General features: G+C 37.4%; 1 protein-coding gene across 2 annotated transcripts in view; it reads right to left on the bottom strand.

The window, feature by feature from the left end:
• Positions 1-1811: 1811 nt before the first annotated feature.
• Positions 1812-25249, bottom strand: part of IL1RAPL1 (interleukin 1 receptor accessory protein like 1) — a 711140-nt gene continuing 687702 nt past the window's right edge. For both annotated transcript variants that reach the window (XM_032100865.1, XM_032100866.1), the window contains exons 9-11: positions 23667-23810; positions 13768-13938; positions 1812-12462 (exon numbers count right to left, since the gene is read on the bottom strand). In XM_032100865.1, the coding sequence (XP_031956756.1) occupies positions 11744-12462; positions 13768-13938; positions 23667-23810 (1034 nt within the window). In that variant the 3' untranslated portion in view covers positions 1812-11743. The remainder of the gene's footprint in view (positions 12463-13767; positions 13939-23666; positions 23811-25249) is intronic.

The following is a 25249-nucleotide window of genomic DNA, read 5'->3' as shown; positions in this document are numbered from 1 at the left end:
TTTGACAACTTAAGCTCCAGCTATGGCATACAATAGACCTTTGTAAGAGCTGCTGTGCACTGGTGCCTGTCTCTTATTGCAAGGCCCCAAATTCTTGTGTTACAGACGTTCAAATTTGGAGCAATTCCCCTGGCATCTGAGGAGAATCACGGCTTTAAAAAAATAACAAAAGAGTGGAAACAAGTTCAGTGTTTCTTACATCTTTTAGGACTTCAGAAGGTGAGGGTCTTGATAGGAAGGCCAAAAAGAAGCTGATTGCAGTTCATGTGAGTGGTGTAACATGGGTATAAACCCATTGCCTTGGATAAGGATTTATGCCACTGCAGTTTAGAAGAGAACCACAGAGCTTACAGTCTGTTCGGAAACCCAAGGATGGAATTTGTCCTGACCCAGGCATGATGTCATATTCAACAAACTTAAAAATGAAAAGCGTTCATCCATTTTTTTCAGTAATGCCCTTTTTGACATTTTCCTTTTTGTTTTCATTGGTACAACGACAACATTGCTGTGATTTGAGCTCCTTCTGTTCCACTACAGTTTCTCTATCAGTCAGGGTCTTCCATGCTGCTCACACAAACACCACACACACACACGGACTGCTAAAAAGTACTCCCTACCATGGTACTCTATTCCCCACCATGTTACTGTATTCCCCTGCCACCCTGTGGTTCCAGTGGAGCTAAACTGTCACAAAACTTGAGCGATGCTGTAATAAATCAAACACATATGCACCACCCACACACAAACTCTTTGCCCCAGAAAGTTATGAGACTGCACTTCTTGCCTTACTATGATTATATCCATAACCCTTAGTGCTTCTAAGAAAAAAGAATCCACATTAAAAAATTATAAATCCTAAAGAAAATATCCTTATGAATTAAAACAGCAGAACAAGAGGAAGCAACAAGAAAGAAAATATTAGAAGTCAGGTTCTCAGCTGGTGTAAACTGCAGCAGCTCCATTGCCTCCAGGGGAGCTGTGCCAGCTTATCCAATGCGTATGCTCTGGCCCAGTATGCCCTTCTAGTCAAATCACTGAACTGGTATCTTTAAAGCCTTCCCTATCATGCTGTTAAATTTGTATTGCTACTAGCAACAATTTCTTTCAAAAAAAAAGTTTGCATACGCAAATTATTCACATTGCTTTATTTTTTCTTTGTCAGTTCACAAAAAGAGTATTTCAAGTTGTCATAACCTTGCATTTAGTCACTGAAAGAGTAATCTTGAAAGGAGAACATTGTTTTACAAACTGGATACATACCCTGTTTATTTTTCTCTAAAATTTGCACACTATAAAGCAAGTGGGGTTTTTTGTTTTGTTTTAAAACTTTCTTCATATATTATCATACAAAAATATTCATATGCAAGTAATAAAGATTTTTTTAAACATCCAACTTTTTTAAACCTAAATCAAAGTCACACCAAAAGGGTTTTTTTTTTTTGTTTGGTTTTGTGTTGTTTCGTCATTTTTTTTTTAATCTAGACAAAGTACACCTTGTGCTTTAACAAACCTATGGCATCATGTGCTCTTTACAAGGATTATATTGAATAAGCTCATGTGTCATTAAATAATGTAAAACTTGCCTACTTTTGTGGGTTTTATTTCCCCTAATCCTCTTTTTCCCCCCCTCTATGTGTTATTTGTGTTTGTATATATGTGTGGAAAAGTTAAGGCAAGTGCAATCAAAGTTACAAAAAAAAAAATCAATATTTCTATTGCTAACATGTGCAGCATTCCTATTTAGTGAGTGATGTCTTTTCTCCCGTAAGAATAAAATTGATGAAAATACAAAAATGTTTAATATGTTATCGTTATTACAATAAGCTGTTCTTTTTCTTTTTTTTTTTTTAATACCAGGCTTGGTGAATTTTCCAAAAGTTAGGATAACATAAAACATGTTCTTTTTAAAGTAACATACACTGAAACTAGGTAACATTTGGATCATGACTGTCTTTCTTCTCAGCAATAAGTATAGTATTACTATAAAAATGCAGTTCCTTTTACCTATGACCCATCTCATTTTTTAAAAAATAAATATAAGTTAATCTCTTTAGGTAAAATCTTCAATATACAGTAGGCATAAATATAGGTTGATGTATTTCTACTTAACTGTAGTGCTTCTATTTTAACTTTAATGATTTTGAAAAAAGTATGTAAAGAAAGAGACATATTTTCCAGTTTGTAGTCATACCTGTAGCCTTAAAGAAAACCTTGACAAGAATGCATATGATAATTTATGGTTTATATGGCAATAGTAATGGATGTTTGGAAAAGGTAATGATGCTGAATCTTCAATTATGTTGTAGAATAGCCAGAAATTTATTTCCACAAATTCTTAGCCTGATTCTGCTCTTTATTTTGCACCAGTTATACACAGCTGCACTTAATTCTGCTGACTTCAGTAGAATTTTTTTTTTTTTACTTTAATCGACTATTAAGCAAATTAAGATAAAAGGTGCCAAAGCCTAGCATGGCACTTCCTTTTTTTCCTTCCATCAATGCAAAATTAAAGATGGTAAGTATACATTTATATCTTCAATGTATGCGCATGTATTCAGTAGGAGCTACAGAGCAGTTCTACTCTGCTGGTTCCTGAGATTATGGAAGACCAGCTGAGAGCTTTATTAACAAAGTGCTTTATCAAGATGCTTATCCAGGTGTTAACTTTGAATAGTGGGGTCCCAAGAAGGGACTATTACTTTTTGAGTTGTGTTATGCACTCTGCTTATGGACAGTGAGCTCCTGCTGAGATGAATAAAGTAACATAATAAAATTAAAGAAAATTAATCCCCTAGACAAATTGCTTTATTTGTATTACTTTTGCAGCTTTTTTTATGAAACAGAACATGATGATTTTTTTCTTCTAGTGTTTCAACTAGACACATGTTCTTTCTGTTAAAGATCCTTGTGGTCATTTTGATTTCTTGTCGTCTGAAGAAGGTGCAGAACGTACAATATGCTAATAAAAATATTTACTTGTGAAATGGTGCATATGCTTAATTTTATGTATTATGAACAGTCTCATGGCACTAGTAACTGCACAGAATTTAATTGTATGCTTTTCTTGCAAAATTCATATGTGGCTCGAAACTGCTGCAAGTGACAGCAGCAGATATTTAGATGCCATGTTGAGAAGATAATTTAACTCCCTTTTCCTGTAAAAGCTAAGATTAGTATTTTGTCTTATAGCATCCTCCACTCACTAATTGTTGTTGCTTCACCACTTCCCAGCACTGGGCAGCTGCCTTCTTTAACTTTATTAGCATGCTCAACATGAATCATTAACAAATCTGCAAAACTTTATGATGAAGATGTTATATTAAACTATTTATGAGTTTGCTGATTAATGTAAAAATAAAAACATCTTAGGTCATATTTTTACAGGACATGTAAAATAAATTACAGCAAATGACTATCTAGGGCAGAAGAACCGTAAGAGTTACAGGAAGAAGGGGCAGATATCTGTGTTCTGGTAAGTTATTTGAAATAACTGATGATGATTTTGTACATTTCATAGATTCACCTTGAATTTGAAATATTTGATTTTATTTTATTCTCCAAGGATTTGGAGAGCCTTAGAAAGCTAACAAATAGCAGAAGGCTGGAGGAGGAAACCTCAGCGTTTCAAAGAAAGCTCATTTCTCAGTGAGCAGGGGCATCAGACTCACTGTGCCTGAGAGTCAGGTATAATGGCACCTGAAAGCACCATTTTCCCTTAGTTGGATTGGCTATGAAGTGGAGAATTTACTGAAGTGGGAGCTAAGGAAATCCAGCAGCTCTTTGAACAGCTGCCATGCGCATGGTTAGGAGATTTTCAGCCTTGTTTATGTCTGCTTTACTCCAGTTCTCTGGACTTCACTCCGTTCTTTCTAATAAACTCATGTAGTGCAATGGTATCTCAGTCCTGATGTCTCCTTATGAAAACAAAGCAAAATAAAGCAAAGCAAAGCCAAACAAACAAAAGCACAATTCAAGGAGCTACGAGGAATAAAAATATTCTCGAAAATTAAATGCATGTTCTCAATCTGTGTCCAACTCCTTATGCTCTAGATTGCTGTTTGAAGGGATCTTGAAAGACATATATCTGGTAAGGTGCCCAAGATGACTAAAAGGGAATTTTTCTCCAACATTCCCTAAAGAACAACTTGGCAAGCATCATTTCAAGCAGGTAGCATCTTTGCTGCTGCTTCTCAATCTTCAAATAACTAACAACATCAAAAAAATATAGGAGTGGTATTTGCTATGTGGCACTGAGAGCTGTTCACAAGCTCTTTTGTTTAGAATAGTGAAGAGGTAATCGGAGAAAATAGGAGATGAACTTAACTGACACCATTATTTACAATAGGAAATTTGGCAGATATTCAGGTAGGTCCTATTACCTAGAAAAGAAACATTTTCTGCCTCTAGCAAGATTATATAAATGGCTTCAGACAGCAAACAGGTGGTGAAGGAAGTATCTGATAAATTTGGGTTTCCAGGCAAAGGATATCTGTAATTTCCTGTGGCAGCAGGACTAGATGAGTGCTAGTCGTGTTCACCTACCTGGTCATGACATGACCAGAAAAGATCTTCCCTGTACCTCTCCCACCCCGTGTCACCCCAGCAATGTATCTGTGTCACATTATCCCGGCAATGGCTTGGTTACAAGTTTGTCTTCTCCTTGCAGCACATGGGTAATGTCATGCCATGAATAAACCCAGATTTTTGGGACTTCCTTGATTTTTTATGAATGCTACTTATTTTATTTTTTGTTGCACAGTTCTGTAATTAAATGGTTACAAATTAAAATACCTATGTACAGGAATAAAATTGTATAAAGTGCTTTTTGTGATGTGACTACGATTTGAGAGTGCTTATTGCAACAATTTTGTCCCAGATATCTGCACAGTTTGCAGATTCATGCGTTTTGCTGAGGTAGGCATAGGTTAGTGGTCTCAAAGAAGGAGCCTGATGTCGCTGAACTATTTTGCTGAGATAGATGGAGAGACAGTTGTGTCGCTGTTCTCCTTACTGCTTTGTATTTACATAATTGTTCCATTTGAAGTTGCCTGGGTCTTAAGATGACAAATGTACAATGTTCTAATGTGATGATGAAGGTAAACTTATAATACTAATTGTTTAAATTTTCTACTGAAGTGTTCCTAGGAACTCAGGGCTGCAGTTAGCTGTTCACCAGAGAATATTAACTCCAGCAAACAACTACTATATCTGTAAATTCATTGCCACTTGTGTTTTAAACTTACAATGAATAACGAGATTTCCTAAACAAATCTCTCTATGATTTACCTGTCATGCAAAGAATGGAGAGAAAATTTTGAAAAGTCTCTTACTTAACTTCCTACAAAACATCAGGAGGAAACAACCTTCCCTTTAAAAAGAATTGTGTAAACTCAGGTTTAAACAGGTTAAGTAATTGCATTGCTAATTTAATTTTCTTTATTTAGGTTTGCTTTTCAAGTGTGTGTGCAGACTTTGCAGCTCAATGGAATATTTTGAGCCCATAACTCATATTTTCAAGACTTTCTTTTTTACATTGTAGAAGGTCAGAATAGTATCAGGATGTTGCTTCATATAAGTAGTCTATGTGGATGTGAAAAATGGTGTGCTAACTGAGAAAAAAAATACAACCTTTTTTCAACTCAAAACTGCTCCTGTAACTCTCTTCTCAGGAAAGAAGACATCTACTCACCCTAAACATCTCTGCATAGAGTTTTCATGTGGACCCCAACCTTAGGCCTTACAGCAAGCTTTAAGTGCTTGTACTTCTAATTCAGTCTGCAAGGTAAACGGATATGAGAGGATGGGATGGGACAGGATAGGATGGAATGGGGCAGGATGGGATGGAAATTTCTGTGAGAGTGCTCAGGTGTGGTGTTAGCTGATTGAGATGGCAATTTCCTGTAGCTGTCATTTAGTGGATTGCACACTAACTTGGCAAGCTGACCTCTCTCTATGCTCGGTGCTGGTGTTTACTTTGAACATGGAACAAATGGGAAATATTGTCAGCTGTTCCTGCTCTTCTGGCTGCTTTGCCATAGGGTATCTGTCCCTCCACATCTGATGGTTCTCGCGTTTATTTTCATTAACATCAGTAGCAACTCACTGCCCACCTTCCCTGTGTGTTGCCTACTGCAAGTAGGACAGTGGTGGTATATCGAGCCCATGGTTCCTTCTGCACCCACCTGACATAGGAGTAACTAAACATGAGGCCAAAGGGGTCTGTGCTCTCCTTCTCCATGCACAGGAACACATTTTCCCCACTGTGGAGCTTTTCAGTCGCAGACATGTGGTGCAGCCGCCTGTTCTGGCTTGCACTTCTTTATGAGTCACAAAATGTGTTTGAGAGTATGGGCTCAGTAGGTATTAACTGCTCCTGGATGATTTTGTATTTTTGAGGGGGGCAGAGAGAGAGATAATAGTTGATTAACAGAAAAATAGAAGGTTAAAAAACATATCCATTTTATTTTTTTAATAATTTGTGTGTTCCTTTTGTCATGTCTTGATGGTTAAGAAATGTCTTTATAAAAAGGTATCAATAATACCCCCCTCAAATTCTTAGCTCTCACATTTTGCTTCAAATTGTTTTCCTAATACTAGTGATCAAGAAAAGAAATGTTTGTACTCTCTGTAAGCTCAGTACTAGATAACCTATTTTATTTAATATTGAGATCCTAGAGAATAATGTAACTCTTAGTTCCCCCAAATAAAAATATTTGAATTGACTATTGAATGTTTCTGAAATGATGTTATCTAAGGTATTGGCTATTTATTGTTAAGAATGCTGATAAGCTTTTGGAATGAGACTGGTTGTAATTACAAGTTGAATACTTCCCTTTAAAAAAACCTCAATCAAAATATACTCATTTTTTAGTAATCTGAACAGCTTCAGAATTGATATGTTTTCCACATAAGGTATCAGAGCTGCCTTTCTAATTTCTTCTCTAACTACTTCATGACCCTGTGGACTCTAAACCTAACCCCAGAGTTTATTAGTCCAGAGCAAAAGTCAAACTTTGTTATGAACAGGATTTAAACAAACAAACAAACAAAAAGGTATAGGAAAACTCTTAACAGTTGAAACATTTTTATCATTTTCACTCCCCAGGGCAACAAGCCTGAGTTTTGGAACATCAAGTCAAGGCTGTTTGGTGAAGTGTGATGCTGCCAACATCTTCTTGGAGGATAGAGCCAGAGTCAATGGAAAATGGCCCAGCAAAATTACATCATAAACAGTTCAGTATCCATGCTAAATTCATTGAATCTGAAATTAAAGACACAATGGTGTTCTTCAACCTCCACTCAGTGGGCTATTTAGGAGGTGAAGAGATGAGTTTATACAAAAAAAAAAAAAAAAGCAAGGGAGAACTTGCAGCCTTCATAATATAAGGAAACTCATTGTTATGAGGTTGCTTATATTTTTTCTGTTGCCAGCCACATTAACCTATTTCTCAACTGGGTTAGAAAAAGTGTTCTAATAACAGCACAACAGATAGGGGGTGGGAGTGAAGGAATATAGTTACTCTAGTTAATAAACTAAGTCTGTTACAGAGGGTTTTTTTAGTGCTGACAGATTTTTGCCATCCTCTTGATCACAACAGAAGACAAACAAAAATCTCTCTGTGCTAGACTATCAACAAGTACAAAATCATTCGGAAGTGTATTAGACATACAGGGACATATTTGTGTTGCTGATCTGTCTGGATGGCCTCCAAAAAAGCCAGTTGCTTGATGTAGGTCAGCCAGAGTACAGAGCTTTGCATGACAAAAAAACCACAATACAGTCAAAAAGCAAGTGGGTATTTTGCCCTTTATTCTTCATTGGCCTCTGTTCTATTTTGAGCTTACTTTACTATGGTGGGTTTTTCTTCCTTCTTTGGATTTTAATTAGAGTCTCCTTAGGTTTACTAACTTGATTTTTTTTTTTTTTTTTTTTTTTTTTTTTTTTTTTTTTTTTATTTTAGTTTAAAAATTAAGGACTCCTGTTTACTAGGCCACTTTCCCCCAAATCTCACTGCTTTATGTATAATTTAATGTGTCATTAATGCACAATATCCAAATAAAACTTTGTGAATTTTGATCAGGCGGGTATAACAAGCTTTCTGGCTATTTTGAAGCTGATTATCACCCATTATGTAACATATACATGGTTTTCACAGCTGTGCAGTAATAGAAAAATCTTACTTTGTATCTAAGCCTAACAATATTTAACTCTGAACCAGATCATATTGAAGGTGTTTGATGTTGGCTGCCAGGTGAGAACTGGGTCCCCACTAAAATTCAAAAGGCATTTTGGTGCTCCTTTCCTTGCAGCCAAGATTTCATCTTGCCACAGACTGCAAATATGAATTCTTTTTCTCTTTGTTTTTCCAATTTTCTTCTCCCACACAAATCAATCATACACTCATTCAGATTTATTAGATTGACTCTCAAATCATAGTGCTGCAACTGAGAACAGAATCAGACCCAGCAATGCATTTTGCCTTCAAAATAATTGGCTGCATTCTATACAGTCTCCTATTTCTGTCCAGCTATGTATGCTGTCTGGAGAACCTATATGCTGAATTTACACAAGCTGTGCAACAGAGTCCTTTTATAACACGGACTACCCTGATTAGAGAGAGCCTTATAAAGACAGAGCACCACACTTGGATAATTCACGTGCATAGAATCCACATACAGACCCAGTTTTTGACCAGGCAGAGTAAGTTTTTCTGATCATCACACTGTGCCTTTTTTAAAATAAAGTGCTATTTGCTTATGGCTAAACCTTATATGTGGCTATTGCATGCACAGTTCAGGCTGCATTGTCAAAAACCAAAACACCTTCATAAAAAATGATGTAGCCTAAGAATTAGGGCAATGACAGTTTTTGTTGGTTTTCGTTTGTTTGTTTGGGTTTTTTTCCATTTTATTTTTGTGTTCCAACAGAACTTATGTCAAGCATGGAGCACGTGAACACACAACACTTTCCTTCTCTGTTCCCCACACAGCTGTTCACAGAAGAGGAATACTTAGGAGGAATGTTTCTAAAGCCACAGACAGCTTCTCCATTTATTTCAGGTTTTGTGGTTTGTTTCTCTTTTCTTTTTGTTTGTTTTTCTTATATTTAATATTAAGACAAAACATTATAAGCAAAACTTTCTTTAAGTAGTGTGAGTATCAAATAGTATCTGTCAATCCCTGAATCATGCTATTCAAAGTGCTTAAATCTACACTAAAAGTAGAGGAACAGAAAAGTACTTCCCATGTGGCTAAGGAAACACCTACCAATTGTCTAAATGTGACTGTGGTCCGATAATTTCATCTTACATTTATTCCACATCCCAGTCTTTATACCAGGGCATGTAAAGGGGAAAAAAAATAATGCATTGCTTTCAGAGGATCCTGGGTATTTGGGACTGTTGTGGTTTAAGCCCAGATGGAAAATAAGTACCACACTGCCGCTCGCTCAACCCCTCCCCTTCTCCCCCTCTCAGCCCAGTGGAAACCAGGACAGGCATCCAGATGAATGAAGGAAAATGCCATCAGTGCCTGACAGGTGTCTGTAAGAGCAAATAAATAATAGCTTTCTTGAAGCAAAAATGCAAAGCTCTCTTAAAATTTTATGTGACTTGGCAGCCTAATTTCTATTTTGTGGATGTTTGGCACATGTCCAGAGACACCATAATAAAGAACAGATTGTAGAAAAGAACTTGAGCTAAATCTCAGAGAAATAAACATTTTAAGCAAATAAAAATCGGTGCACACCTCAAAAGTCTATTTTCTTCTTATGCAGATACTGAGATTTCTTGACTTTCACAACAGGAGCACATTCATTTCATCCCACACTGTCAGTTCTGGATTGCTCCCACAAACATCCCCCAAACTGCAGTCTCCCCGCTCACTTCTCATTAAGAAGACCAAAATATTATAGGATATACTTTTCTGGTTTGTGACAATCATGATAAGCAAACCCCACATATCCATTATATTGGCTGATATCATTCAGCTGCCATAAAAATATCTAAAGCTAATTAATTACATAAATAGACTCTAAGGTCTGTTTGCCAGGACACCAGTTACGATTCAGTGGGGGTAAATCAAACCCATGACTCTCTGACAGTGTGCTGCAACCTGTAACTCTACCCCAGCTCCTCTGCTTCTGCCAGCAGGGACTAGCAGAGAGCTTGGCCTGAGTATGTTGCAGAGCTGCACCACTCCTCTCTCTTTCTAAAACCAGAAAGGACTTCCTGTTATTTAAGACATAAATATGAGCAAGGTGCTCATTTAAGTTGTCTTAAAGATGTCTGGATGTAAACACAGTGGTGGGCTTTTTTTCTTCCCTGTCAGCCATGGTACATGCATTATTTGCAACTCCTCAAAGATAGAATCATACATAAAAATAAAACTAATTTATTTATTCATTAAAGTGAATAAAGTGTTTTTAATACTTCCAGGTCTGATTTAAATATTAATTTTGTATAAATAAAGTTTATTCTGAAAACAATTATATTTCTGGTAATCATGTCATTTTTTCTGCCTGAGTTCTTACTGAATTCATGTCAAAATTAATAAAGTTTTATTTATCGTTACAAGCTAAAACCAAATGAAAGAAGATTTCTTCGTCCTGAATATATCATTTTAAAGCAAATACAGTTTTTGTAACATTAAAATACAAGGGACTCTGAAACCCACAGGAAAATAATGTTTTGCTCTTATGGTTTTTTTGAAAATAACACTTTCTATAATACAACGTGACAAACCAACTGCAATACTGTCTTTTTTTATTCCCCTTTGGTTTGGAAGTCATCAGTGTACATATCAGCAGGACTCTGCACTTCAGTGCCTATTGCCTCACTTGTCTTACTTGCCTGACATTTGCAAATGTTATTTGCAGGATTTTGAAAGTTGGAAAAGAAAAAAAAAATTAAGTGCTTAAAAAATAAAATCCACAACCACATTAATACTTTCCAGGACATGTTAAAAATAGGGTTGCTTTTATATTTATAAAAGGGATACAACGAACTCATTCTTAAAATAAGAACTAAAAAAATCCCAAACCCAAGAAAGTGAAAACGAAACCGGCTCTAGTTTCTACACACTCTGTAGTGACTACCGTGAAGCAACTGATACAGATTGGGTATCTTCTTTTGTTTGACAGGTATCTATCAAGTTACATGTTAGATGATCAGACTCTAGTGTTACCCCAAATGAGGGTCTTTGTAAGGGCAGGGAAGGAGCAGTGCACATTACGGGAGTAGAAATGAAACTGGAGCTCTCAGTGAGCGATGGGGTCCTTCTAAGAACAAAAACTTTCCAAAAGAGGTGAGCTGCAGCAGGCATGGCCTTCAGGAATCAGACTAGGCAGGCCAACAAAATGGATGGTGCTTCTGATATCAACATAGCTTTGTCCAAGCATTCCCAAGAGAGGTTATAAACAAACAAACAAAAAGTCTAAAACTATACTAATGAAGCAAAAAAGTTTCCTATCTATACAGCAGTCTCTTCATTTAAAAAAAAAAGTAAATATACAAATTCCAATGACATATAAAACAAAGTCAAAAATGTGAATGGGAAGAGACATGGGTAAAACAGGAAGACTGATGCTACAAAGAAATTGCAAAAACATATGTACAAGACCCTGTTTTTCCTCGTTTATCGATTGTAATGCATGTTTAACAGCAGCAGTCGAGGATGTAGTTCCAGGCACCAGACTGCAGACTCTGCTCCTACTCAAGGGGGTTGACAGCCCCTTGCATGTCGGTCACCAAATGACACTTGATATACTGGTCTCCCGTGGCAAGAGGGGCAGTATGGCACTGTTTGTGTGAGCCTCTTCGGGGTTCTGCTCCCTGTTAGTTTTTGTCTGCGGCCGCTGCCCATTTATTAGTGTCATGGGGATGTTGCAGTAGGTGTGCTGGTTACCTATTGAGGTAAGCGGCAGGGTGCCGGCAGGAGGTACATCGTATTCATAGCTTCGATAATAGTGTTTCTGGCGCATCTGTGAATGATATGTGTTATGAAAGGTGGAGCGCAGGTCTGGATGGGCAGTGGCAAGAGCAGTGGAGGTGGCAGCAGCCATGGAAATTGCAGAGACTGTCTGCAGTTCCCCAAAGGGCCCCTGCTCACTGACATCTAAAACCTGCTCGTTTGTCATGGGTTCAATCCTCTTAAAAGGCATTTCGTACTGTAAACGTTTCCAGAACTTGGAATTCAGCTTGTTGCATTTTGGTCCATGCCATTTAATGACAGTGAGGAGCTTGATGGTATGTTTTAGGGCCTCAACCTCCTGGTAGTTCATAACTCCTCGTAGTTCACTGCATTCAATCAGTATCACTTTGATTTCTCCCGTGACTAACATATTTCGAAGCCTCGTTTCCAGTTCAAAGATGCTCCAACCTCTTCTTACCACGTAACTTGGAGTCATGACAATGATCAGTCGCTTGCTTTGGTCTACACATCTTGCCACATCTTCAATGTAGGCTACAAAACAAAACAATTGCTCAAAAAACAATCTAAGAAAACAGTCTGCTCTCATACATTGGTGAGAAAAAACAGAGGCAAATCCCTGCTCCCAGAAGATCTCACTGAAGTATGCAAAAACGTCAATGGCAAATGTGCCAAGCTGGCCTGGCAGAACATTGTCTTGAGCAACCTGCTCTATATGGCCCTGCTTGAGCAGGGAGGTTGGAAAAAGATGACCTCCACAGGCCCTTTCCAACCTCAACCATTCTGTGATCCTGCAAAACATCTATTCCCACACGTGCTATGAATTGTCAGTGTTTGTTCATGAGCTGTGGCTTTGTATCATCTATATCACTATTGGAACAAGTATGCCCATCATGATTTTTACCTTTAAAAAGGCAAAGTCACCCAGTTAGACAACAGAGCAGCAGCCATGTGCTTCAGGACCTCAGTCTCAAACCCAAATTATACTCTAAATTGTTTGGTAGGCTTAGATTCTGTTTTTCTTTCATGGCACTGCCACACACATTCATAAGAACAGTGTTGTCTCCTGTTAATTAGTGTTTAGTTTGCGGTGGATTTAAAAAATATCCATGAGATTGTTTGAAGTTGTATGTTGTGCTTTGTCCATACCAAGCATCCTTTCTTGTATCTTTTATTAAAGGTATTGAACTTAGTCAGTGTCCATGTGGTTACACTGAAGTCATGAATAATACTACAACAACTGACAAAACATTACTGTACTTATGTTGGAATATGTGAAAGAAACATGAAAAAGATCTACTTGTACCAGCTGGAATCAATTCTAGTTTCAGTCTCTGACAATGATCAAGTACATCCACTACACAGTGGTCTGCAGTGGACACTGACAGAATTCACTACTTTTGCCTGGTGTAGAAGTTATTACTCAGCCATTGTCTTAGTCCAAACACAACTTTTTCCTTCCTATCTGAATTTCTGCAATACTCAGAATCAAGGATATCTTTCCAAACAAAATCTAAGGAACTGAAAAGAAAGAACTCAGTATTCATTCCTAGAGATTCAAGCTCTTAAAAAAACTGAAAAATGTTAGTCTCTTTCATTTCCTTTACTTATGCATGCCCTTTCTGCACTGTTTTACCTTCAATTAAAACAATACAATTACTAAATAATAATCCTCTTATCTGGGAAATGCACATTAATGTTTGGTGTCTTCACCATTCTCTAAAACATGGGAGAAAAGATGACATTCTGAAGGAGTAGGTATATAAACAAGACTAAAACAATCACTGCAATCACTCATTTTCTCCTTCAAAACCACATGAGGATGATGACATTACTTACTTCCTGTGGGAATCAAATCTCTATCTGGTATGAACAACTTGTATCCATAATGCTTTTCCAGCATATCTGGTAGAATCTCAAGAGCAAATCTTTCTTCTTCTCCAGTTTCTTGATTCCACTGGTCAGGATCCACTTTGGTATAAGATAGATATGCATCATAGTCTTTGTTGTCTAGGGAAAGACAGAAATTAAGTTAGTTTATTCCTTATCCTAGCAGTTTTCCCAGATATTTCCCCAGGTATTACTTCTGGGAGACTTTTCCAGGAATAGGAAATGGTTTAGATTAAATGGCAAGCTTTCACCCAATCTACAGATATGCATCCGTTCAGATTTCCTGTTTCACCTGGTAGACATAATCCTTAGTTACACAGATGCAGGGAAGGAGGGGTCCATATCCATAGACAGAAGTCAGTTTATGTAAGAATCCAGATGAAGAAAATCCACTCAACTGCAAGGTGACAGCTCATAGCACAAAAGTCAAAAGTCACTGTGAAGAGTTTGCATTCTTCTCTAACATAAAAGGGGAAAGAAGAGCATGGAAATTCCTAAGCTAATGTGCAAATGTCTCTGCTGCACAGTACAAGCATTTCAGTCTTGCCAGAATTTTACTGTAAATTTAGGACCTGGGGCTGAAATGCTCTAATTGTACGTATAGAATTCCTTGTAAAACTCTTTAGCTCTCCAGGTCTGAAATTATTGCAAAGCTTAAATCTTTGCAGCGTCAGCTCCTGATAACGCAGTTTAAGTGTCTTGAATTCTGTGCATTTAAATTTGCAAATTTAATGTTGCATTAATGTACATTTCATTACTTAACTGTGCGTTACTTCACTTCAATATGAGAAATAACCATGCCTGTGTTTTAAATGTACTTGAAAGACTGAATCAAAAGAGCCACCATTAATTTTCATTAGGAGGTCAATAATACCAAGTGCTCTTGAACTAATTCAGTGGAATAAGAGGTCACGTTTTGACTTTTGTTGTGAAGAAAGCAGAGGAAAATCAATGGCAAGAGTAATGAAATGTTAACATCCTTCTAACTCTCTTGACAACATTATGCACAGACTACCGAGAATATCAATTGCTTGTAAAAGAGATCTGATTGAATACTCTAAATACTGTGTGTCATAAGTAATGTTATATTCAATCAGTGCTGACTTCATTTATTCATTGAGCTGGTCCTTTCTTCATTTTGCACCTTTTTGTAGTCGGGTAGCATTATTTAGAAAAGCCTGCCAGCTGTAGGGTGGATGCAAAGAGTGTAAATGAAATTAATTGAGCGGTGGTAATCTTGAACAGTCCTCTCTCCCTTCTGAGGAACCATGTGCACTATGCTCATTTGCAGATGACAAAACAAATTTGGTTGTACTATTACTACTTTTAAACTTTCTAATGTACTATTACTACTTTTAAACTTTCTAAACCCTCGACCATGTGCTCATTCTGTGCCCTGTGCATCTTTTGTGGGATATTATCTATTGGATTGTTATAGCCACAGAAAGAAAAACCCAAAACAAATAAAAAACAACAACCAAAACACAGCCAAAAAAGGAAACTAAGAAAAAAGAGAAGCCCTGCCTTTTATGGTTAACACTTTCCATGATTTTTTTGAGTATTTGTGAAAACGTGTCCTTTAATGACAGACAAGCACCTGCTGCCTTTGACAACACATTAAAATAAGACTGATTGGATCAAGTATGATATAGAGGGAAATTACACAGCAGGTTTTTGTTTCTACAGTAGGACAGTGTTAACCCAGCAAAAGAGTTGGCAGACAGTGAAGTCAAAAAATATGTGGGGAAGTTATTACAACTGGCAAAATGCTGGTGCTGCAATGCCATATTCTATTGTCACCTCAGTATTGGTCTTGACCATGGTACATGCTTGAGCCCAGTGTCGCTCTGTTCAAAGTCTTTGAGTAAAGATGAGAATGTATAATTTCACAAAGGGACAAAAAATAAGAAATTATGCAGAATTCAAACTGGTTTAAAGGCTGAGTATTGTCTGTTAAGATGATTTGCACAATCTTACTTGGAGGGGAAATTATTCATGCTATGACACATTCAAAGTACACTTTTTTCATATCATGGAGGCTCCAGCATCTCCACTAAATACAGCTGCATCATCCTGTATTGCAGGGAAAATATCTTTCCCTCCTGGTTTTATTAGTATTTGTAGGGCAAAGAATGGTTGGGGTCTAGGGTATATCTGAATAGATGCGTTCAGGCATCAGGCATGTGGAAGCTCTGGATTAGTTCGTCACAACGAGATCAAACGCAGCCTGTGCTCAGGCTGTGGTGCATTCAGTCCGCAAATGATTCAGTCAGCCCCAAACCACTGCTACAGCAAGACTCCAGGCAAAACAGACTGTGAGTTAGAAACTGTCATATCATTTCAACCATTACATGGGGTTCAAAGTGAGACGTTTGTAAGTGAGCAATGGTCATGGAGCTGTACTCAGCCACAGGTTTAGATAGACCTTAGGGGCAAACACTGAGGGTCAAATCTCAGCTTCATTAATAACACATGGAAAGATTACTTCATTTGGTGGCCCAGGATTTTAGCCAAAGTACCTGTTGCATCACTGGAATATGCATTCTTTAATGCTGTCCATTCCTTTTGATACTCATCCAAATGCAGAGTATGCTATCATACTCCCTGTAACTTTCTACAATGTTAATCCAGAAGAAGTGATATAAATTTTTAGGGGATGAAGCTATAAACGCTTCTTGTTATTCCAAGGATGTGCTCAGCAGCAGTCACTTAAAGGCTCAATGTAAGCATAAAATGAAACCCAGACTCTGTATGAATCTACTTTGTCACATGCAAATGGGATCTTTGGGTAAGTAAATTGCTATCAGACATCTAAGAGCTCATCTGTATGCATGCTCTCTTAACAGCTACACATGAAATGATAAGCTGGTGCCTACATAAAGAAAGACAAAATTTCCTCTTCTACAGGGACCACTGAACAGATTTAACTTCAAATTTGCATTATAGATGTACGTGTTTTCTAATGATTTCCATGTTGCACTGCAAGAAGTCAGCAGTTTGGGCCTGTGAGGGTTTATTAGACTTAAACATTGAAGATATTTCTGCTAATGGGAGCCAGAAAAATTATATATATACATGAAAAATTAAAAAAAATAAAAAAACCTTTATAGAGTAATTTTTTATCAGCCATGTTCAAGCCAGTGACAAATTCCGACTTTTAGCTGGCATGATACATTTTAGCACAACACAGATTAAGAGATCAAAACAAGGAGAAATCCTACAGTGTTGCATTTCACAGCGACCTTAATTTCAGTGAAGCCCTAAGACCGAGATGTCTGTGCATCCTGAAATCCTGAGCGTAGTTTGCAGAGCCTTCAGTAACACTGAGTGCACTGGAGGCAGCTGACCACGCACAAGGGTGCTCCACAGCTCAGTGTAGCCAGCAAGGCTGGGAAGAGCTTTCATTTCCCAATCAACAGGGAACTGGACAGCTGATTCCTTCAGCAGAGCACATGCTCTCCTCTTGAGTACTAGGATATTCATACAGGAATTAGGAGCAATGCACTGATTTAACTCAGTGTTTCAGGATTTCACAGGGAGTTTTTGGAGATAGGAGACTGGATCCTTCCAAATGCAGCAGGGAGGTGCAGCCAAACTGACACAGGAAGCTTTTGTCTTTAAAAAAACATTCTGTGTTCAGGAAAGGCTGCAAAGAACCTTTCAAAATTTCTCAGAGACTGTAGTTGCTTCAAAATTATGGCATTTCTTAACCTGTATTTACTTCACTGTTGTGGGAGCCACATTTAATATATACATTGGGATAGTGTTTATCCTTAATACAATGAAAAAATGTAATTTAAGGCTTAGTTGAACAAAATGCTCAAATCCTAGGTCTTTCAAAATACTTATACTTTTCGTCACACTATTTGCTGTTGCTGATGAAGCTCACTGTAACATTTTCTATTATTTTTAAATGTCAAGCCCTTTTAATGTTAATAAAAAATTAAGAACTACCTACACAATTTTTTCCATGGCATAGTATTTTTTAAATGTAACATTCCTCATGATAGTTCATATCCTTGTGCAGAGTGAGCAATGTTGAATTGCATGGTAGTTTTTTTTTTTTCTACTTTGCATCTGAACTTTCTAACCTATAACAATCTCTTCATTTGGAATATAAAGATGATTTGGTAATATTTTATTTTTTAAGAGAGATATATATATATCATATAGTACACATGCACTTTAAATGCTATGAAATAGGAAGAGAGGAAAAAAAGCGGGAATTTTCTTTTGAATTAGCACATTTCATGCACAGAATCTACAAAACCCCATATTCAGTGGAGACATAAATTGAGTTTTTATTGTTTGAATTGCATTTCAGATGTAAATAAATAGCATAAACAAGAAGAGTTAAAAGAAACAGTTTTCCAGCAATAAAATTGTAATTAAATAAGAGAAAAATCCCTTTTTGTAACCAGTAATGTTTAGAAAGAAGAGAGCTGTGTTTTTCTAAGGTGATTTTAATAGAATTTGAAATTGATATTCATAGAACAGGATTTCTTATCGTCACAATTTGCCAATAGCCAATAAGAATATATAAATGAGTGGTGAGACTGCTATTGCAAACTTATTTTGTGCGTCCCCAGGGAAGATTCAGTAATTGCAAAGTCACTAACTTCAGCAGTAATTTCAGTCTAGCTATACCTGCATAGCATAATCATTAACACAAGTGCTTTGATGGTGCTTAAACCAATAGTAAAAGTTACATTTGAAAGTTAATAACTTAGTCACACAGAAACCTGAAGCATCTCAAAGCATTGCCATTCCTTGCTGCTTAAGAGTTTTGCTGGGATGAAACCCAGGAAACGACTAACAAGTATTTCTTACCTGCTCTTCTCCTGGATTAATATATAATATAATATTATATTATATTATATTAATAATACCAGATATTATCTGGGAATTCCCATAGGTTCATCCATGAACCCTGCTGGTCTTTTGCAGTTAAATAATAGCAAGGACAAACATCATGATTACATAAGGACTCCCAGGTGCAACAGAAACTTCAGGGAAGAACCAGTTTCATCAGTCTCCTAATTTGTGCATTGATTTGCTTCCCCTCAGCAAGAAGTAGAAACTCATCTCTCATGAAAGGGCAAACAGCTCAGCCATGAAACAGTATAGCTGTCATGTACCAAATCCAAACCAGATTTCCTGAACCGAGAGAGCTCAGAAGCAGCACATTTTAATCTTATTAGGAGCACTTTGCTTTATTTCAGCAATGTGGTAGAAAGAAAAAAAAAAGCAGCCACTTTGCCACTTTCAGAACCAAAAGCGTAACTTGCCAGGCCTGGGCCCTGCTACCTTCCCTGTAACAGAGCTGCACAGAGGCCCCTGGCTTCCTTCAATTCACTAAGGTTTCCATGGCAAAGAAAGCTGAGAAGAAGACTGAGGACACCACAATGAGCTCCTGCCCAATATTGTAGGTGAAGGAACCTAAAGGCACCAAGGGTCATTGTGAACCTCATCATATCAGTTCTTAAACAAAGCTCTCGCTTTCTAGCTGTCAGCTGCCTATAGCCTTCTTTTTTTTCTTGAGCCTAAAGCTTGACTTCTTGTCAGCATAGCTGTGAGAGAGGATATTTATGCAAATTTCATTAGAAAACTATTTACAACACATTTGGTAAGATTTTGTCTTCAATTGCTACTTATTTTTGCCAGCCTGCTAGCATAAAATTTCTTCTATTTTCCTTTTATTTTTCTTTTAAGATAGTGTTCACCTTTACATATTAATTCTTTGATAAAAAAACTTCCACCAATTTAAAAAGTTAAAAATGTACCCAGGTAATGGTAGTGGCAGATACCTGAAAACTCTTTCTGCTGTTAGCTGTACCACATGCTCTTTCCTTTGAAACTGGAACCTGTAACACCAACGTGTGTGGAAGTTTTTAAGTAATTTTGTCTATCTGACCATGTCCAATGGTTTTTAGCCTGTCATCCATAGACTTCTGGATTTATCCATAACATAAATTAAAACTGGCATACAGATATCTACATATCCACTGGAACCTCTCAGATCTTGAAATGGCAAAAAAAAGTCAAAAGTAGCTGTTTTGGTCACTTTGAGACTCCTGTTCACTCTAAGGCAGGATCATAATGGGCACTACTGAGAGAAGTGGCTCCCCTCTCCACCTTCACTGTGGCTGCTGTGGCTGCCATGCCTGGGGACTGATCCTTGCACAGTTTGATGAGCAGGAACAGTACAACAAAGGAGAAAGTTGTCCCAGGTAAAATCATGAGAAAATTTCCACTGATTTTAGGGCGCCTGGAAGTCAGCTCATGTATTTAGATTTCTATACAGTAGTAATATCTCTTCTGATACAAATAGCTTTTAAGGTCACAGAGTGCAAGCTAGGAGGAAACCAGGACATGTGTTGATCGCAGATACTTGTAAATGGTTATTTTAATTTTCACTCTGTCAGTTAAAATACGATACATTTTTCATAAAGTCATTTAAAAACTGGGAATGGCAGAAAGAGAAGGTCCTTGGAAAATAAAAATACATAAAAAGCAACTGCTAAAACACTCCACAGAGAATGAACATGGTATAAAATCTCTTTTGTTGGAGCTCAGTGTACAAAAAAATAGAAGAAATTACCACTTCTAAAAGTGGATTTCGCTAACATCATGTTAGTCCCTAAAGTGTGCTCTATGGACAAGACTTTTTAAAGTAAGCTTTTAAGATTAAAGCTGCAAAACTAAAAGGGTTGCTTGACATTTGACAAAGATTAGCCCTCAGAAAATCCCAGTGAAGTATATATTTCTGAAAATGTTGTTGTTTTCAGAACAGTACAAACAGTTCTTCATTTGCATAGCACTTCAAGCTATCATCTTTACTGCATATGTGGAGAGATCTTGGACTGAATTTTTCCTCCAACAGATTTGGGAGTTTCTGACCACCAAACTGGTAGTGGTGAGTTATGGCTCTGAGATGCAAGGTCATGCCAAACACCTGTAAGTAAAAAAGCCTCTCCTTTGCAAGGGTCAGAGTGCTTCTCTTGCCCCTGTGCTCCAGTGACCAGGGGAGCTCTCGGACATTCACAGTGAGGTCCCCTGACAGGACATGGGCATGCTATGCTGCTCTGCACTGAAGGACACAATGTGGTGTCCATCACGTCATCCCCTGGGGTGGAGTCAGCTCCCACAGAGTTGGAGAGCACAGGCAAGGAGTCAGAGGAGAAGCACCAATATTATTATATTATAAATTAGTAGGGGAGGCAGGGAATCAACCACAAAAAGATAAAAGGGGGATTCAATTCCCATTCCCAGGACTGAGCTGCAGTGTCTGCAGGAGAGCGAAAAAACAGAAGTAAAGTCTAGTCCTTAGCCTGAGAATAAAACTTTGGGAAATTCAACACTGTAAATTCAAGAAATGAGGAATCAACAGCTGTGATCACTTGCTTGATCTTCAGTATCCCTAAAGAAAGTAATAAATCGAGTTCCATTAGCTGTAAGGGTTAAATACTTTGTTTTCAAATACTTCTCACAATTTACCCATGCCTCCCACAGAAATGTGTATGTTAGTTAGCCTGAGAAAAACTAATGTGTCTAAGGCTTGGAAAAGAAAAAGGAATAGTGATGAGATTTGACATCCTGAAGGGCTTGTTCTCTGATCAGGGAAGAAATGAAGCACTGAATTTTAAAAGAGATTTTCAACAGAAAATTTTAATTGCACCTCACCTTTAAAGGGTTTCAAATTCTCTCTGGGTACAATACAGTGCACATAAAAAAAAAGACTATGATATTTTGATGTTTGCTTATCTCCATGCTGTCCTGAAGTATGACAGAACATTGTGTAAATTATGAATAGAACGTGGGCGCTCTGCTGCTGCACTGCAGGAGATGCGATTAGAATAGGATTTTAGAGTTCAGCATTTTGTGTCTGTCAATAACAAACTAAGACAAAGGAAGGGATCTCAGTGTAGGTCTGCAATTTATTTCTGCACAAGCCATGGCTTGGGCTTTTGTGGAACATTTTCTCTCCATCTTTCTTCTTTTGCATGTGTAAGTGAAAGAGACAAAGTGAAATGTGCAGCTGAAGTCACTTCATTAGCACAATGGGTTTTATCCATGTTGCCAGCATATTGAACATGGTAGAAGCTACATGTTTTCATTAGGAATTTGTAAGTAGCATTTTTCTTTTTATATTGCTGTGGTTAAGCACCCAATCTATCAGTGTTTGCACTGATCTTCTGAGAATCCATTCTTGACCTTCTTTAACAATGACCTTTGCTCAGAAGGATAAACTGAATGGATATTGGTTTTCCTCCTTTTGAATCACAAAACAGTACACTTTAGAGGTCCCTTTTTTTGATGTTTAAAATGCATGACTCAAGTATTGTTGTTCCCAGGTGACCAATGTTTGGGATGGGACAAGAGAGAGAGGCAGGAGTGTAACACCTGGCGGAGTAAATCTGCAAATGAATTGGAGTGATTTGAGAAAATGATAAATGACAGCTATAAAAGCAAGAATTACTGATACTAATAGAGAAAAAATTGTTACATCTATCTAAACAGTTACTATTTAAAGTGTCTATTTCTGCATATTCTAATATGACTGTTATTAAATTCACACAATTTATGGAAGTAAACATGCCCATTTAAACTGGCGGCTGCTTTGTGGATAAGAGAGGATCTCAGCTTCTGAAAAAAAAGAAAGAAGGTGTCTGTCAAAATCCTCCATGACTCACAGTCCCTCTGGGCCTCAGTTTCCTCCTTGATAAAGTAAATAGAATAACCTGACTTTTTTCCTCACTGAGCGACCACATTAACGCATCTTTTTGTAAATCCCATAGAAGGTTACAAAATGTTCTGATGTTCTTGGGCTTGTTGTTCTGTGAATTTTCTATTTTGAATCCTTGTGCATTTTTAGATGAGAGGCAAAAATGGGTCATTCCCTAGTGATTTTATTATGGAAGTCTTATATAAGGACCTGTAATTCTGCAACTGCTCTTTTCCTTATCAGTGACAGATTTAGCCATCACTTGCTTATCAGTACACATTTATTTTAATATATCACAATGGCTTCTGCCTACAGGCTGTTACCTTGACCTGTAAAAAAACTTTAATTAGTATTTCTGCAGGAAAAAAGGTTCTGTCACCAAAGACATAGTGGCAGCACAAAACATCAGGAGCTCTGACCCAAGAAACCAAATCTAATTAATCAGAGCCTGCAGCTCAACCCAGTTTGCTGTTCAACAGCAATTTTGATTAGTAAGGCTAGAAGCAAAGAAGACCTCTTCCTTAAGTGCTTAGAAAGAGAAAGATGAAAATGCATGTATATGTTTGACAGAGCTGGTGCATATATTGTGGATCACTTTTGTTTAGGCTGGATATCCTTGAATCACAGAACAACTTTAATGACCATTTAGCAGCCCACTTCATGATTAAGCAAAAGAACTGCAGGGTACATTCCCAAACACTCAGAACAATTTATTGAAACTGATCAGTTTAAACAAGCAGTAAATTGAGATTCACTTCAACCTCTACCTATTTGTTGAATACAATTAGGGAGGACACCCCCTTGCTTACGGAGAAATAAAATTGGTTTTCAGTACTGACAGGAAGTGAAAATCTTTAATGCATCAATGTTGGCAATTTACATTCAGTGTCAGGAATAAAAATCTAAAAGACACGGATGTCTTCTGGAGCTCCAGAGAGCAGCACATACATCAGCTCAGCAGTGATTGTGCTTGTGTGCTGTATGAGGAATGTATATTCAAGTCAGCACCTAAAATTGGAGTTGTTAACACATCTTGAACTGAAATTAAATTTGGGCCTTGGTGGAGAGAAATAAAAGACAGATATTCTTAGAAAGTAGGAAATGTGCTGAGAAGCTGCCTTACCTCCATCTAGTTCTTCAGCTCCAAAATGATTTCTGTAGAAGAGCATAATCTCTATCTTGTAACACTTGTAGATAGTCACTAAACAAACAAGCAGCAGCAGAATAGCACCAAGCCCACCAGCAAGCTCAACTGTGTACATCAGCTCTGCAAAGAATTACAAAATGCAGTAACAACCACATTTCAAACCACAGAAAGATCAGCAACAGACCTTGCACTTTTGTTAAACATTAAAATAAAATAATGAATGATGAACCCCACATTTATGTATTTATTTCATTATAAGACCCTTGAATGAATACGTAATTGATTTTTCTTTATTCTTCAGTAAGTTTTTTTCCTTTGATACACCATTTGAATTGCTCATTTTAAAAATAAATATCACTGGGGAGAAGTATGCAGATAGATCACAGTTTGCTTTACCTAGATAAATGTTGCCATTCGACTTACAATGAAAGCAAAGGTGAATGTTTCCTTTTTGAGGACTATAATGCAAAACCAGCTCTTCCCTTACTCCTTATACAAATAGAATGTGAACAAACTGGACAAGATTAAGGGTTTGATTCTTTTTCCCAAATAAAAAAAACCCCAATATTAATAATAATTAAAAAACCCCACAAAACACTTGAGAGATGTGAAGACACATTATCCAAGGAACCCTACAACCTCACATCTCAGTTATGTGTTAATATTTTTAACACTGTTACCCAGAGGTCTGCAGTTCATCTTTATTCTCACTTTCCCCCAGTGGGCTTAGCCAATGTGTAGACACAGCAAATTGTCCTGACTTGTCTGTTGTGACATTCAGGCCAACCCCCTGGTGTCTTTGCTGCTGTCTGCTCACAGGGTGGATTGAGATCATCACCATGGAGCTCTGTTCCTGAGCATGGGGCCTGGTCAGTTGTGGCTGCCACAAGCGCCCAGCACCACCACCAGAGCCACTTGTTGGGCCAAAGGTAATATGCCACCATGGACTTTTACCTCCCTCAGTTGGAAACGTTGCACTCTCAAGGAAGCTCACAGAGCTCTGTTCCTTTTCATTTGCCTATTGACTGAAAACTGGCGGTGTCAAAAAAGGAGGGTGGGAGGAGGAAGAAACTTGCTAACAATTTTGTAATTTTAAATCACTACATGGCAAATCTGAAGGCCTTCCATGCTTTTCCAAATCACTCAGTTTTGAGGAATGAAAAAACCCCAGATCTTGGAAATCTAAGATACAGAATTTGCTTCATAAAAAAATCTGTGCTGGAGCAAGTGTTATTTTCACAGTGTCCTCTTCCAGTGGGCAGCTTGTCTGAGTGAAGTGCCATGAACCTGGAGTAACCTTTTTTGTGTATGTGTGTGGTTGTGCAGATTTGATAACCCAGCACAATGCAATTCAATTAGAGAAATAAAAGGTTAGAGGAAAAATTGACAATCGCATTTGTTTGACAGCTTCTACTGAGAATCACACACCTTTTTTTTTTTACTATTACAAGGCAACTGTAAGAAGATTTCATTGCTCTCTAGAAGACACTAAAAATGTAATAAAATAAAATAAAAAGGCATTTATATTCCATGTCATTCTTTCCAAAACTGTGATGGAA

This window comes from Corvus moneduloides, chromosome 2 (genome assembly GCF_009650955.1).
Source record: "Corvus moneduloides isolate bCorMon1 chromosome 2, bCorMon1.pri, whole genome shotgun sequence".
Taxonomy (NCBI): domain Eukaryota; kingdom Metazoa; phylum Chordata; class Aves; order Passeriformes; family Corvidae; genus Corvus; species Corvus moneduloides.
Note: the sequence above shows the minus strand (reverse complement) of the source record. Positions and strands in the feature narration are given on the sequence as shown.